At 40.7% G+C, this 16166-nt stretch overlaps 1 protein-coding gene across 1 annotated transcript; it reads left to right on the forward strand.

Annotated features, from left to right (window-relative positions):
- Positions 1 to 13103: 13103 nt before the first annotated feature.
- LOC148366662 (uncharacterized) lies at positions 13104 to 15334 on the forward strand. The gene is made up of 2 exons (XM_088333119.1): positions 13104 to 13261; positions 14435 to 15334. Exons 1-2 carry the CDS (start codon positions 13199 to 13201, stop codon positions 15023 to 15025), a joined length of 654 nt encoding a protein of 217 aa, XP_088189245.1. The 5' UTR covers positions 13104 to 13198; the 3' UTR covers positions 15026 to 15334.
- The last annotated feature ends 832 nt before the right edge of the window (positions 15335 to 16166 follow it).

The following is a 16166-nucleotide window of genomic DNA, read 5'->3' on the forward strand; positions in this document are numbered from 1 at the left end:
TTATTATGACACCATCCCCTGATCTAAAACCTCCATGAGGGCAAGGAAAAACTCAAAACCTGTAAATCAAGTCCTGTTTATTTGTTTGGCCCTTAATCACAAAAAGTCACAAAAAGTCTCAAAGGGTTGCACAGACCACAGATTATTGCAAAGCACAGCCTATTATGACACCATCCCCTGATCTAAAACCAACATAAGGGCAAGGAAAAACTCAAAAACCTCAAGTCAAATCAGCCATGTTTATTTGTATAGCCCTTAATCACAAAGAGTCTCAAAGGGCTGCACAGACCACAGACTATTACAGATTACAGACTATTATGACTCCATCCCCTGATCTAAAACCTACACGAGGGCAAGGAAAAACTCAAAAACTTTAGCATAAGGAAAGTCAATTCAAGTGAAGTCATGTTTATTTGTTTTGCCCTTAATCACAAGGAGTCTCAAAGGGCCTCACAGACCACAGATTATTGCAAACCACAGACTATTATTACACCATCCCCTGATCTAAAACCTACATGAGGGCAAGGAAAAACTCAAAACCTGTAAATCACTGTTTATTTGTTTGGCCCTGAATCACAAGGAGTCTCTAAGGGCTGCACAGACCAATGACTATTGCAGACTACGGACTATAATGACACTATCCCCTGATCTAAAACCTACATGAAGGCAAGGAAAAAGTCAAAAACCACAACATGAGGAAAATGAAGAAACCTTGAGAAGGAACAGCACATGAGGTCATCCCCTTCCAGGATGACCATTCCAAAATGGCAGTCACTGAATATGTCACATATCTCTTAAGATTCAAGATATGATGACTATTCTAAAATGTACTCATCTTTCAAAAGGGACCAAAAACTTTTAAGCCAATGTAGGTCATGAATTACTTCCCATTGCTGTCATCGAATAAATGCAAACATGGCGTCTTTACTTCCAGGACTGTCTAGTGAATCCAACTTCCAAAACAAGCGAAAATGCCGACAGATTAAAAAAAAAAAAAAAATCGCCTAAAAGCATTTCTGCATCATTGGACGTTTCTTGTTCCATTCCATCGCTTTCTCGACATTATTCCCATTTACGAATAAACATACTCGTTAAATGATTTCCATTATTGCTGTTAGCCTCCGTCCTTTTGATCGACACCACTCTTGGACAATAGTTGTTCTACAGCCCACGTTAGCCTATAATAATAATAATAATAATAATAATTTCCTTGTATTGTCATTCTGTGTAACAATGTACACAGAACGAAATGTCGATTGCACCTGACCCGTTATAGCGAGCCGATGCAGCCGCAGCCAACAGAGGGCGCCGCCGACCACTTTTTAAGTCTAGGACCTGTATTGATAAAACGGACATTGCCTCCTTCAGCTTTGAAAATCTTTAGCCAGTTATAAGTGTAACCGTGGTGATGCTGTCCCACCAAGGGTTCACATTCAGGCTGGACTGGATGATGAGGCTTTTATTTCAGTAGCTGCAATGAGTGACACAACATACACACACCATGTGGTTAGCACCTCCGCTAGCTTTCAAGATCCAGGAGAAATTAGCATAAACTTCAGTACAACGTACAACAGAAACGAAACGAAAGTCGATCAAAACAGCTTGACAAATTCCATTACACGACTGTGTATGTTACAAAGAGAGTGCTAAAAATATCTGAATTCCGGTCATAAAGATCACAGACTTAAATTAACTTTACTCCATACCAGCAGATGGCACTGTTGGATTTGTCATTGCAGGACAGTTGTACGCAGATTACACAAACACATTTCAGCAGGAATTTGAACCCCAAAAAAAGTTATAATAACACCCACTACATAAGCAAATGAAATGATGATTGACACATGGATTAGCCAATGACGGTCTGAAAAGAACAATTTGCAGATATTTGACTTCAAATTAGCCCTCAAAATAAACCTGCATAACCCCTCTAGTGATTTATTTTTCTGCACCATTATTACGTGTATTATTAAGTGTAAACAATAATGATAGAGATGCGGAAGGAGAAGTCAAACATTTACAACTCTTTCACAATGTCTAAAATATTGGGCAAAGTAAAATATGCATTTGCAAAGGTTTTAGTGTTGTAAACCGGTCGTTCGGAAAGGCCTGAACCTCGGTAAAATGTGTAAACTACAATGTTTGGTTTTACAGAATGTGATGAAATTTGACGAGGTACCAGGTAGGGTTTCAAGCTACGGTCTCGCCTGTTTTCCTGCTAAGAAAATTCAGGCGAGAATAAAAACCTTCTATTCCTGTGTGTTATGACTCGGACAACTCAGAGTTAGTAGAAGTTGCAGTGATTATTCCAGATTGGGACAAAACTTTAGAGTCTTACCTTTCGAAATATCCATTATCTCCAAACGGTCCAAGAACAGCATTCGATATGACTCTGTTTACGTCTTGGATTGGAATCTTAGGCCCATTCCGACTGTTTTTTTTAAGTTAAAATCCTAAAACGAGAAAAAAATGATTTAATCAAACGTAATTTGAATAATATAAATATAATATAGTAAATAAAGTAAACAAGTATGTTTAAACCATTCTTAATCCAAGCAAAATAATATCCATCAGATGGTCAATGATTTAAAGTCATTTGAAATAATATGAGCAATATAAATATATGAACAATTTTATAGTCATTTTTATATAAGTATTTGATATATATATATATATATATATATATTTTTTTTTAAGTGGTGGATAATTGAAAAAATATAAAAATAATAATATACAAAATAATGGAGCAGATTGTAGGTAAGTCGATTCAAAAATATAAATCATATCAAGATATAAATAATCATATTTAAAATTATATTTCTGTCATATAAAAATAATGTTGACAATATATATATATATAAATCAAGTTGAGATAAAAAAAACAAGGATATTATGTTTATTTTAAGAATATCATCTAGAATAATATCGACAGTATAAATAATATTATATAATATATTTAGAAAGACATTTAAATCTAATACAATATTTCTAATTAATATAGAAAATGTGATAATACCTATTTAAATAATTGTATTAAAAGATATGAATATGCAAGATAAGCGGAGTCCTTTAAAAAATAATTAAAACAATATGGATTTATAAATAATATGAATGAAACAAATCATTGATGGAGTATTTGTATATCAATTTTTTAATTCTTTAAAAAAAGTATATTATCATACATCATTGAATAGTACAAAGAATGAAAAATGTCTTGAGCAAAATGATCTGCCAATTAGACGCACCTATTTTACAACTAAAAATATTCTCTTTTTATTTTAAAAAAGTAAAAAAAAACAGTAATTTATACTTAAAATGAGCAAGATGATTTTATTTTTTTAATCGTTTGCATTTTTTTTTATTTCAACAGAAAATGTAACATAATTATGTAAGTGGTTTCAGGATCTATTTTTCTACTTAAATCACGAAGAAAATATTTTAAAAATCCCTCACTATTTTTGTAAATTAATCCTTATAATAATAATAATAATAAATAATCGTTTTAACGAAATGTCTAATTTTTTTTTGAAATTGTTCCGGAAATGTAAATGTCAATAAAGTTTGAATTCAAAGCCTGCGTTTATTTTTTCTATTCAGTTTTTGAACTCGATTAATGATTCATGTGGTTTTGCTTTCTTCGTGGAAAAAGTATGTGAAAATTATTATATTTATGTTTCAGAAATAATAAAAATTAAAATGATTTATTAAAATAAATTCTTTAGTGAAAGTGCCCGCTAAAACGGTCGTGTTCTGTTTTGGTCGCTAGAGGGCAGCAGCCACAAAGATAATCATCCGGAGTGGGAATTTCCATTAATATTGATTTTCGGTCTCGCTTTTCGTCAAAGGAAAAATGACAAAATCTCACTCAAAGTCGGAGAGGATTTCTTCAAGTGAGAGGAATTAGCTGTGAGCAGTCAATTGGTTTCACTTCCAAGAACGGAAACGCTTGTTTTTTTTCAATCGCCATCGTTTTCTCTGGTTGACCTTTCACCCGGAAATGATTGCTATTTTAATCCAAAAACAAAAAAGAGACCACCGCTCGAGTAACACTTTGAAACGTGTTAAACAGACACTCATCGGTGTGCATACAAATACGTATAAATGCCGGAGTTTCGGTAAGTTGAAAGCTTTTACGCTTTTATTTTGAAATGGTTTTGACCAAACAGGCAAAATGGACACTCATCGGCGTGGAGACAAACACTTGCAGATGGTTTGGTTCCAGCAGAGTTAATCGCTTTAACTTTGAACTCCTTTTCCTCCAAATCTGAAGAAGAACTGGCGCTCTCTCATTTGGAAACCAAATGTATTGGCTCGAGTTTCGTCAGATTTAATGCTTTAACTCGGAGTTAACTCATTGGTCCGGGCACAAACGCTCTAATGTTTATATTTCTGCAGGTGTTGCAATTTAACTCTGAGTTAATCGCTTTTACGTTGAATGCGTTTGAATCGACACTCTTTCGTGTGAAGGCAAACACTTGAATTCTGTGAGTGTTGGCGGGTTTAAAGCTTTAACTCAGAGTTAACTCATCGGGTACCAAAATTCAAAGCTTGTATTTCTGCAGGTGTTGCGCTTTAACTCGGAGTTCATCGCTTTAACTCTAAATCCTTTTCAATTTCCAGCGTTTTACTTTGAACTAGTTGTGAAGGAACTGACATCTTGCTTGGCCATCTTGTTTCTACAGGTTTCCAAAATTTCTGCTTCTTCATTTTTATTCTTTATACTCTCTTTTTTTATTATTCTTTTTCATTACAGTGCCTTTTTTTCCTCTCTTCTTTTCTTTATGCTTCCCTTCATTTTCCACCTTTTTTTACTTTTTAAGGTTTTCTTTTTTTCTTGCGTTCCATTGTTCCCTTTTTTCTCTCATTTTTTCTGTTTCTTTTCCTTCTTTATTTTTTTCTTTTTCTATATGATTTTATTTCTGCTTTCTTTCTTTCTTTCTTTCTTTCTTTCTTGTTTCTCCTTTTGTCTTTCTTTTTTCACATTCATTTTTCCTCCTTTATCCTTTTTTCTCTTTTCCTTTTTACTTTTTTTTTCCTCATTTTTCTTTCCTTTATGATTTTTTTTTTCTTTTTTTCCTTACGTTTCCCTTTTTTTCCTTTTCTTATCCATTTTCTGCTCTTTCATTTATCTTCCCTTCTTTTATTTTTTGGTCTTATTTTTTTAATTGTTTCTTTCATTCTTTTCTCTTTCACTTTTCATTTATACTAGTCTTTTTTCTCCCTTTTCTTTTTTTTCATTATATGTTTTGTTTTTATTTTTGCTTTTTTTGCATTTCCCTTTTTCCACTCTCTTTATTCCATTTCCCTGTTCTTTTATTTCCCTTTACTTAATTATTTCTTGCTTTTCTTCTTTTTTCTTCTTTTCCTTTCTTTTTTCTTTTTTTTGTAAAAGGTGACTCAAAGGCGGTTTTTGTTCACTTTAAGTTCCTACAGTTTGCAACCTTGCTTGTTCTTTTTAACACTCCTAGCGGTCAAATATTACACACTGCCCCTTTAAGAGCCCACAATTCATTAAGAAAAATATTCTTTATGGACGTAACAGAATTACAAGTAACGAAATTAGTAAACATTTTGCCCACTTTTAGTGGTTTTAGTCTTCTTTGGACTACTCCTCTCGGTCACACTACACACGACAGCGACATCTAGGGGACAAATATAAAAGACTGTCCCTTTAAGAACAGCAGAAGGTTTTGGTCAGCGCTGATTTTGCGGAAAACCCCATTTGGCCTAAGCTCACCCGGACCTTAGCTTCCAAGGCCCCCAAGTCAATTTTAGTTTGAGACCCCTGCTTTACAGCATCTCGTTGATTTTCAGCGCAAGCAAGATCATCTGTCCTTAATAGTGCAGCTTTGATTTATTGTTATGTGACCAAGGACACTCTCCTATCTAAGATTGTTGTGATTTTGCGGTGAACCCAAACGCAGGGAGCAAGGGGTAATTAATCACTAACTCATCTATAAAGTATTAAACAAATAGTCAAAAACACCAATAAGACTGTTTGAACCAAACAAAAACTCAGAAAGCAGGATGAACTGGAGTAAGAGTTGGTTAAAAAAAGGAGAAAATGAACGACCATGACAAAGGAGCCAGGAGGAAGCACCTACCTTCCTCGGCTGCAAGGAAGGCCCCGGTTGCTTCGGCCCCCTGCCCCGACTTTGAAGAGCGTTCCCATCTGCAAGGAGAGTTCCCGGCTGCTTCGGCTTCCTACCCCAGCTGTAAGGAAAGCCCCGGCCAGTTCAGCTCCCTGCTCTGGCTCCAAAGACAGTCCTGGTCGCATCAGCTCCCTGCCCCGGCTGAGAGGAAGGACCAAGCCGTGTCGGTTCCCTGCCCCGGCTGAGAGGACAGTCCCTGGTCGCATCAGCTCCCTGCCCCGGCTGAGAGGAAGGACCAAGCCCCTTCGGCTCCCTTCCCCGGTTGTAAGGAAAGTCCAGGCCAGTTCAGCTCCCAGCCCCGGCTGCGAAGACAGTCCCATGTCGCGTCAGCCCCCTGCCCCAGCTGAGAGGAAGGACCAAGCCGTGTCGGTTCCCTGCCCCGGCTGAGAGGAAGGACCAAGCCGTGTCGGTTCCCTGCCCCGGCTGAGAGGACAGTCCCTGGTCGCATCAACTCCTTGCCCCGGCTAAGAGAAAGGACCAAGCCCCTTCGGCTCCCTTCCCCGGTTGTAAGGAAAGTCCAGGCCAGTTCAGCTCCCAGTCCCGGCTGAGAGGGTGGACCAAGCCGTGTCGGTTACCTGCCCCGGCTGAGAGGACAGTCCCTGGTCGCATCAGCTCCTTGCCCAGGCTGGGAGGAAGGACCAAGCCCCTTCAGCTCCCTTTCCCGGTTGTAAGGAAAGTTCAGGCCAGTTCAGCTTCCAGCCCCGGCTGCGAGGACAGTCCCTGGTCGTGTCAGCTCCCTGCCCCGGCTGAGAGGAAAATCTCGGCCAGTTCAGCTCCCTGGCCCGGCTACGAGGACAGTGCCGGGCCGCATCAGCTCCCTGCCCCGTCCACTATGAAGGCCCAGGCCCTTTCGGCTCCCAGCCCAGGTCATGAGGAGAGTCCCTGGCTGTGAAGGGAGTTCCCAGCTTTGAGGAGAGTTCCCGGCTGCTTCGGCTCCCTACCCTGGCCAGTTCAGCTCCCTGCTCTGGCTGCGAAGACAGTCCCTGGCCGCGTCAATTTTTTAGATATTTATTTGCACGTGAAACAATAAATGTCACTAGCCTCGCTTACGCTACCAACGCTATCAAAAACAGGATTTGATTTTCCTCCTATGTTCTTGCATGGAGCCTCTGTGTACTTTAGACTCCAAGAGCCAAGAAGAAATCTAGACTTAAGACCCTTATACGGTGCCTAGCAAAAGTATGACCCCACCCCCAAACAATTTTTAGTAATTTTGACACATTTTAGGCTGAAAAAAATGAAGAAAAATAATACTTAAAAAAAATTGGGCCCATTGTTCTTTCAGCTCAGCTAACTGACTTTTCCATGATCCAATGTCAACCTAAATGACCAAATATGAACAATTAGTCTCAATTCCAATCCATCTGCTCTGTGATGGGCAAAAGCAGAAGCGAAGAAGAGGACCAGAAACACATAGCTAGAGATTTTGACTCCAGAAATCCTCTGATGTCTTCTCAATGATCCAATGTTGACCTAAATGACCCAATGTCGACCTAAATGACCCAATGTCGACCAAAATGGCCAAATATGAACAATAAGTCTCAATTCCAATCCATCTGCTCCATGATGGGCAAAAGCAGAAGGGAGGAAGAGGGCCAGAAACACATAGCTAGAGATTTTGACTCCAGAAGTCCTCTGATGTCTTCTCAATGATCCAATGTCGACCTAAATGACCAAACATGAACAATAAGTCTCAATTCCAATCCATCTGCTGCGTGATGGGCAAAAGCAGAAGCGAAGAAGAGGGCCAGAAACACGTAGCTAGAAATTTTTACTCCAGAAGTTCTCTGATGTCTTCTCAATGATCCAATGTTGACCTAAATGACCAAATATGAACAATAAGTCTTAATTCCAATCCATCTGCAGAAGCGAAAAAGAGGACCAGTAGCTAGAGATTTCTATTTTTTTTTGATATGTGTTGTATATAGCAATGTTGCTAGTGATTTTAGCGCTACGACTGCTAGCCAAAAGCGAAGCGGAGGAGACAGCTGGCGGACGTCTTGGAAGGAGGTTGAGGCGAGCGTAAAGTGTGCCTCACGTCTGCTAATCGGGGCCCTTGGGTGCCCTCTTCTGACGTCTGGAATCTTTTCACTTCTGTTTAGTCCGCCGAGGACACGAACGAATATAGAAAGACCTTCTATTATTCAAAGGCCACCTGGGGGGGGGGGGCTGAAGAAGAAGGGGAAGAAGAAGAAAAAGAGTTTGTAAAAGAAAGAGGAAGTGGCAATAAGATGAGGAAGAAGGAAGAAGATGAAGGATAGGAAGAAGTGCAAGAAATAAAAGAAAACAAATAAAATGGATAAATATTAGCAGTAGAAGAAGAACAACAGGAAGAATAGGAACAAATGAAATTAGAATAAGAACTGGAAGAAGGTAAAGATGTGGAAGATGAGCAAGAAGATCATTGATGAAAAAGAGGAGGTGAAAGCAGAATAAGAGAAACAGGAAAATAGAAAGGAAGAGAAAAAAGGACAGAAGTAGTAAAAGAAGAATATAAACCGCAAGAAGAAAAACAGAGTGGGAGGAACTTGAAGAATGACAAGGAGAAAACACAAACAACAGGCGGGCAAGACTCGTTGTGTTAAATCTGGCAATCTCTAAACATACAATCTCACCAGCGGCGTTCCACAGGGCTCTGTACTAGCCCCCTTTCCTTTTAGTATGTATATTAGGGGTCCCCAACCGTTTTCAAACGTCCAGCTACTTTATGCTACTTATTAGCGCCAGGTTAATTATTGGAATGAAGAAAAAAAGAAATAGAAAGAGAGACGGGGAAAAGGTGAGGGGAAGAGAAGGAGAGAAAGAGAGAAAGGGGGTTGCAAAAGAGAAAAGAAAGAGAAAGAAATACAAAGTATAACGAGAGAAAGAAAAGGAGAAAAACGGAAGAGAAAGGCAAAAAGAAAGAAAAAAAAGAAAGGAAAAAGGAATAGAAAGTAAGAGAGAGAAAGGTGAAGAGAAAGAGAGAAGGGGGAGAGGTAAGGAGAGGGAAAGGAAGAAAGAAAGGGAGAAAAGAAAGAGAAAAAAATAAGAAAGAAAGGAAAAAGAAAAAAGAAATGAAGAAAGAAAAAAAGAAAGAAAAAAGATAGGAAAAGAGTAAGAGAGGTGAGAAAGAGAGAGGTGAGAGAGAAAAAGATAGAGGGGGGGAGAAAAACAGAGAAGGAAGAAAGAAAGAAAGAAAGAAAGACAAAGAAAGCATAAGAAAGGAAGAGAAAGAAAGACAGAAAGAAAGCGTAAGAAAGGAAGAGAAAGAAAGAAAAAGTGAAAGGAAGAGAGGGAGAAAGAGTCAGACAGAGAGAAAGAAAAAGAAAAAGTACAAAAAGGAAATAGGCCTAATTTGACTCAGTCAACCACAAAAAAATATCATTTGACAAGAAAATCACAATGAGCCAGCACGGGTTGGTTATTTTTAGAACAGGGCCAATCAGGCACCTCGGCTGTCCACAAGGGGGCACCAGACTTGAGGTATATGCTCCCACTCGGGAATATCATAATAGTCCTTTCCGCTCCTATGCAGATGACACTCGACTGCATCTGCCGCTGAAGACACAGAAAGCCCTGACTTCTATTGGGATCCTAGACCAGTTTTAGGCTTTCCAAAATCGTAGTACAGGTACTTTGCGATCCGGACTTGATTAAAACCACAACGGGGGCGGTTTGAAGTCCAGGCCTTAGAGTCTTTCCACCAACCACCACATTCAAACGGCTATCAGTCTTTAGACATAGTCATTCAATCGTTTGGATTTATACTAAAGATTCTGCGTTCTCAAACAGTATCAGAAAAATCCGTACGCTAGCCATCAATTGGACTGAACCACTACAAGGCAGCGGAGTATTTGAGACGCTGCGTTATTTACATTTTTGTTTATATTTTAACCAGGGTTTTTGGTCATACTCAACCCTACCCTGTCCTTTATGAAGGAAAAGAGAATTTGAAAAACTCTGCAAATCTCTGTGTACACAAGGCAAGCCTTTTTCGACCCTGAGCCCCCCTTGTCCCGTTTTTGCTCCTGTTTGTCTCCGGCTACGATCTGTTTTGATCCCGATCCCGTCTGCTCTCTCGTCCCGGCTTACGACCCCTTTTTGTTCCCGACTTCGTCTGCTCTCCCGTTCTGGCTTACGACTCGTTCCCGACCGTGACCACGCCCTGCTCTCCCAGTCCCGGCTACCGGCCAGTTTTATGTCCCTGACACCGCCGTCGCACACTACGGAAGATCTACATCCGTGTTCAGATCACTATCCGATTACGAGAGCGACTTGCTTCCTGCGCCTAGCGAACTCCGGATCGTAAGCCCTTCCTCTTTCCTTTAATAAGACTTGTGAGAAACGTAACGCAATTGGGTCCCGTTTCCGTTCTGGTTCTGACAGAACAAGGGAGGCAGAGTAAGAGAGAGAGGGAGAACGAGACAGGAAAAGGAGAAAAGTGAAATAGAGAGAGCACAATAGAGAAAGAAAGGGAGGAAATAGGAGAGGAAAGAGAAAAAGAGAGAAAGAAAGAGACAAAAAAGAAAGAGAACAAAATCGCTTCCTGCGCCCAGCAAACACCAGATCGTGGGCACAACCCTTTCTCTCCCTTTCAATAAAACTTGTGGTAAATGTCACGCAAGTGGGTCCTGTTTCCGTCCTGGTCCTGACGCTTGTATGCTTGTCTGCGTTATAAGGCACCCGCACCTTATAGTGCGGTGCGCCCTTTGAAGTGTTAAATGCATTAATAGACGGCGCCTTATAACGCTCTTTGCACGTGAAAATATGCTATTAGGAGAAGAAGAAGAAGGTAAGAACTGAAACGAGAAGAAGAACAAGGTAAGAACTGAAAGGAGAAGAACAAGGTAAGAACTGAGAGAAGAACAACAAGGTAAGAACTGAGAGGCGAAGAACAAGGTAAGAACTGAAAGAGGAAGAACAAGATAAGAACTGAAAGGAGAAGAACAAGGTAAGAACTGAAAGAGGAAGAACAAGATAAGAACTGAAAGGAGAAGAACAAGGTAAGAACTGAAAGAGGAAGAACAAGATAAGAACTGAAAGGAGAAGAACAAGGTAAGAACTGAAAGGAGAAGAAGAACAAGGTAAGAACTGAAAGGAGAAGAACAAGGTAATAACTGAGAGAAGAAGAACAAGGTAAGAACTCAGAGAAGAAGAACAAGGTAAGAACTGAGAGGAGAAGAACAAGGTAAGAACTGAAAGAGGAAGAACGAGATAAGAACTGAGAGAAGAAGAACAAGGTAAGAACTGAAAGGAGAAGAAGAACAAGGTAATAACTGAGAAAGGAACAAGGTAAGAACTGAGAAAGGAACAAGGTAAGAACTGAGAAAGGAACAAGGTAAGAACTGAGAAAGGAACAAGGTAAGAACTGAGAAAGGAACAAGGTAAGAATTGAGAGGAGAAGAAGAACAAGGTAATAACTGAAAGGAGAAGAAGAACAAGGTAATAACTGAGGGAAGAACAAGGTAAGAACTGAGGAGAGAAGAACAACAAGGTAAGAACTGAGAGAAGAAGAACAAGGTAAGAACTCAGAGAAGAAGAACAAGGTAAGAACTGAGAGGAGAAGAACAAGGTAAGAACTGAAAGAGGAAGAACGAGATAAGAACTGAGAGAAGAAGAACAAGGTAAGAACTGAAATGAGAAGAAGAACAAGGTAATAACTGAGAAAGGAACAAGGTAAGAACTGAGAAAGGAACAAGGTAAGAACTGAGAAAGGAACAAGGTAAGAACTGAGAAAGGAACAAGGTAAGAACTGAGAGGAGAAGAAGAACAAGGTAATAACTGAAAGGAGAAGAAGAACAAGGTAATAACTGAGGGAAGAACAAGGTAAGAACTGAGGAGAGAAGAACAACAAGGTAAGAACTGAAAGGAGAAGAAGAACAAGATAAGAACTGAAAGGAGAAGAACAAGGTAAGAACTGAAAGAGGAAGAACAAGATAAGAACTGAAAGGAGAAGAACAAGGTAAGAACTGAAAGGAGAAGAAGAACAAGGTAAGAACTGAAAGGAGAAGAACAAGGTAAGAACTGAGAGAAGAAGAACAAGGTAAGAACTCAGAGAAGAAGAACAAGGTAAGAACTGAGAGGAGAAGAACAAGGTAAGAACTGAAAGAGGAAGAACGAGATAAGAACTGAGAGAAGAAGAACAAGGTAAGAACTGAAAGGAGAAGAAGAACAAGGTAATAACTGAGAAAGGAACAAGGTAAGAACTGAGAAAGGAACAAGGTAAGAACTGAGAAAGGAACAAGGTAAGAACTGAGAAAGGAACAAGGTAAGAACTGAGAAAGGAACAAGGTAAGAATTGAGAGGAGAAGAAGAACAAGGTAATAACTGAAAGGAGAAGAAGAACAAGGTAATAACTGAGGGAAGAACAAGGTAAGAACTGAGGAGAGAAGAACAACAAGGTAAGAACTGAGAGAAGAAGAACAAGGTAAGAACTGAAAGAGGAAGAACGAGATAAGAACTGAGAGAAGAAGAACAAGGTAAGAACTGAAATGAGAAGAAGAACAAGGTAATAACTGAGAAAGGAACAAGGTAAGAACTGAGAAAGGAACAAGGTAAGAACTGAGAAAGGAACAAGGTAAGAACTGAGAAAGGAACAAGGTAAGAACTGAGAGGAGAAGAAGAACAAGGTAATAACTGAAAGGAGAAGAAGAACAAGGTAATAACTGAGGGAAGAACAAGGTAAGAACTGAGGAGAGAAGAACAACAAGGTAAGAACTGAAAGGAGAAGAAGAACAAGATAAGAACTGAAAAGAGAAGAAGAAGAAGAAGGTTTTAATTCCGTCTTATGCTTTCCTATTGAAATGCAGTGCAGACTTTCCATCACAATTTCACAATTGAAGGTAGGAACAAGAGATAATGGATCTGGCTTCAAGGTTGCCAATCAGCTTTGTAAAAATGATCCAGAAAGAGTAAGTCTTTGAATAGAAGCTTGACCACAAATTGCTTTTGTGTCATCATCCGACACGGTGACCGCATCAGTCCTTGATGACTCTGTGATGTCAGGACAATGAGTGAGCACCCTCCTAGACGCGCCCCCACAGAAGCGCTTCTCGCCGACACTGAAAATGAACGTCCTCGGCAGGCTCGTCACCTCTGTCCTCATCTGGAAGACAAAAAAGAACAAACGGGTAAGCTCGACAGACAGTGAAACCTCATGTTTTTTGCGAAAACGTTGTAAGGCGGGGTCGCCTTATCCTGGGGTCCACAGTAGCTCCGATATATATTTATAGATATAGCTAGCTAGCATCCTGGGGCTAGTGTGTCAACGTCGGTCTTTACCTTTCTAAACGAAGACTATACCAGATTCTCTCCTGATCATTTCCTCATCGCAAGGAGAAAACGCCATAAAGCGGGGTCGCCTTATCCTGGGGGTCTCCTGTAACTCTAACCATTTCCAACAAAGTTCCATGTAGCGCTAGCTGGCAACCTGCAGGACAATCCTAATTGAAAAGCCGATGGCGCTCAGGCTTCCGAACCGGATCGATTCTTTATCGTAAAGCGAAAATGACATAGGGTGGGGTCGCCTTATCCTGGGGTCCACTGTAACTCCGATATATATTTATATATATGGCTAGCTAGCATCCTGGGGCTAGTGTGTCAACGTCGATCTTTACCTTTCTAAACTAAGACTATACCAGATTCTCTCCTGATCATTTCCTCATCGCAAAGGGAAAACGTCATAAAGCGGGGTCGCCTTATCCTGGGGATCTCCTGTAACTCCTAACCTTTTCCAACAAAGTTTCGTGTTGCGCCAGCTGGCAACTTCTAGGACAGTGTGTCGGCACACCTTTACAATTCTTTTTGAAAACCAGATCAATTTTTATCGTAAAGCGAAAATGACATAAAGCGGGGTCGCCTTATCCCGGGGGTCTCCTGTAACTCCCAACCATTTCCAACAAAGTTCCGTGGAGCGCTAGCTGGCAACCTGCAGGACAGTGTGTGGACACACCTTTCCAATCCTCATTGAAAAGCCGATAGCATCCAGGCTTCCAAACCAGATCACATTTTTATCATAAAACGAAAAGGACATAGGGCGGGGTCGCCATATCCCGAGGGACTAATGTAACTGCTAAATATTAGCAACAAAATTTGCGTTTTTCAGTTACCACCACATGTAGCTCCAGCTAGCGACTTGCTCAAGAATGAGTCTTTACCATCTGGAACGAAAAACTGAAACCACTCCCGCTCCAAAACCAAACTCCCTTCCCATCATTTCCCCGCTGTAGAGTGAAACGTCAGAAGGGGGTGTCGCTGTATCCTGGGGGTCTCCTGTGTTACGATTTTATTCTTTTGCTTCGCAGCCCTCCGATACCTCCACCGAAGAGGATGTCCCCAAATTCTGCTGGTTTCGAAGACCCAAGCCCAAATCCGGTCTTCAGATGGAGCAAGACAAGGAGCAGGAACAGGACCAGAACGTGAACCAGGACCAGAACGCGGAAACGGTGGAGGATGACGCCCAGATGGCCGAGTTCCGCGATTGGTTGGCGCGGCGTCGCCAAGAGACCGCCTACTTCCGGACGACGCTCCAATCGGTGCAGGACGCCACCAAGACCTTGGAAAACCAGCTGGGGGCGACAAAGAACCAAATGGAGGCCACCGCTACCGATGTGAGGGAGCAGATCCGGGTCATGCGGCGCACCCTGGCGGCCGGAATCCTGGACCGGGACCGGCACATCGCGGAACTGGAGAAGCAGAACGTTCTCCTGGCCAGTTCCGGCTGGTTGGACCCGCCTCCGCCGGCATACGACGCTCCTCATTGGTCCCCGTGCGATTGCTACGTAGCCCCGCCCCTTTTCACGGTGCGCACCGGCGAACCGGGCGGTCCCAGACCCGACGGCAGTTTTCCGTCCTACCTGTTGCCGCCCAGTTCCTACTCCGCCCCCTTTCTTTGAGTCGGAACTCAAGAACAGGTTCCAGATCCATTTTTCGGCACGACAAATTAGGGTTTTAATTAGGGTTTCAAATTAAGGGTCAGGACTAGATTCAGATTTCTAAATCCAAGATGTTTGGTTTCAACTTGGATTCTAGTCCAGCAGTAAGACTACAATTTGGGGGTTCGGGACTTTGAAAAGACCAGTTCTATCTAACTCTGGATCAGAGAAGGTTGGGTTTCTAGAACTACAGGATCAGGTCATATAGAATAGAACAGAATTGATTGTCATTCTAACGAGTATATTAAAAAGTGCCTTTCCGAGCAAAAACTGGATTTTGAATACAAATTGGGCTCTAGAACCTGGTTTACAAAGATGTTTACAAATTTGGTAGGATTTCAAACTGGTTCCAGATTCAATTGGGAATCAGGTTTAAAGATGCAGGTCATGGATTAATGCCAATGAGCAAAAACGGGATAAGTTTAGGATCTAGGGTCTGGATTACGTTATTTACAAATCAGGAATAAGAATCAGGATTTAAGATACAGTTTATGCATGGCTCAAGGTAAACAAGCAAAAACTGGATCAAGATTATAATCTCGGGTCTAGATTCTGGATTCTGTTGGCATTTTCAAATTCGGCAGGACTTGAAAGTGGTTCCAGAGTCAAATATGAATCTGTAATTGAGCTACAGGTTCAAGAAAAAATTGCAAAAACTGGATCAAGATTACAAATTAGGGTCTGGAATCCAGTTGACAATATTCTTAAAATCAGGGATTACTTTAAATAAGAATCAAGAATCTAGCTAAGGGCCATGCATGGCTCAAGGTAAACAAGCAAAAACTGGATCAAGATTATAATCTCGGGTCTAGATTCTGGATTCTGTCGGCATTTTCAAATTAGGGAGGACTTCAAATTGGTTCCAGACTCAAATATGAATCTGTAATTGAGCCACAGGTCATGGTTCAAGAAAAATATGCAAAACTGGATCAAGATTACAAATTAGGGTCTGGAATCCAGTTGACAATATTTTTAAAATCAGGGATTACTTTAAATAAGAATCAAGAATCTAGCTAAGGGCCATGCATGGCTCAAGGTAAACAAGTAAAAACTGGATCAAGATTATAATCTTGGGTCTAGATTCCGGATTCTGTCGCTATTT

Source organism: Urocampus carinirostris, chromosome 4 (genome assembly GCF_059441175.1).
Source record: "Urocampus carinirostris isolate Australia breed hairy pipefish chromosome 4, RoL_Ucar_1.0, whole genome shotgun sequence".
NCBI classification, from domain to species: domain Eukaryota; kingdom Metazoa; phylum Chordata; class Actinopteri; order Syngnathiformes; family Syngnathidae; genus Urocampus; species Urocampus carinirostris.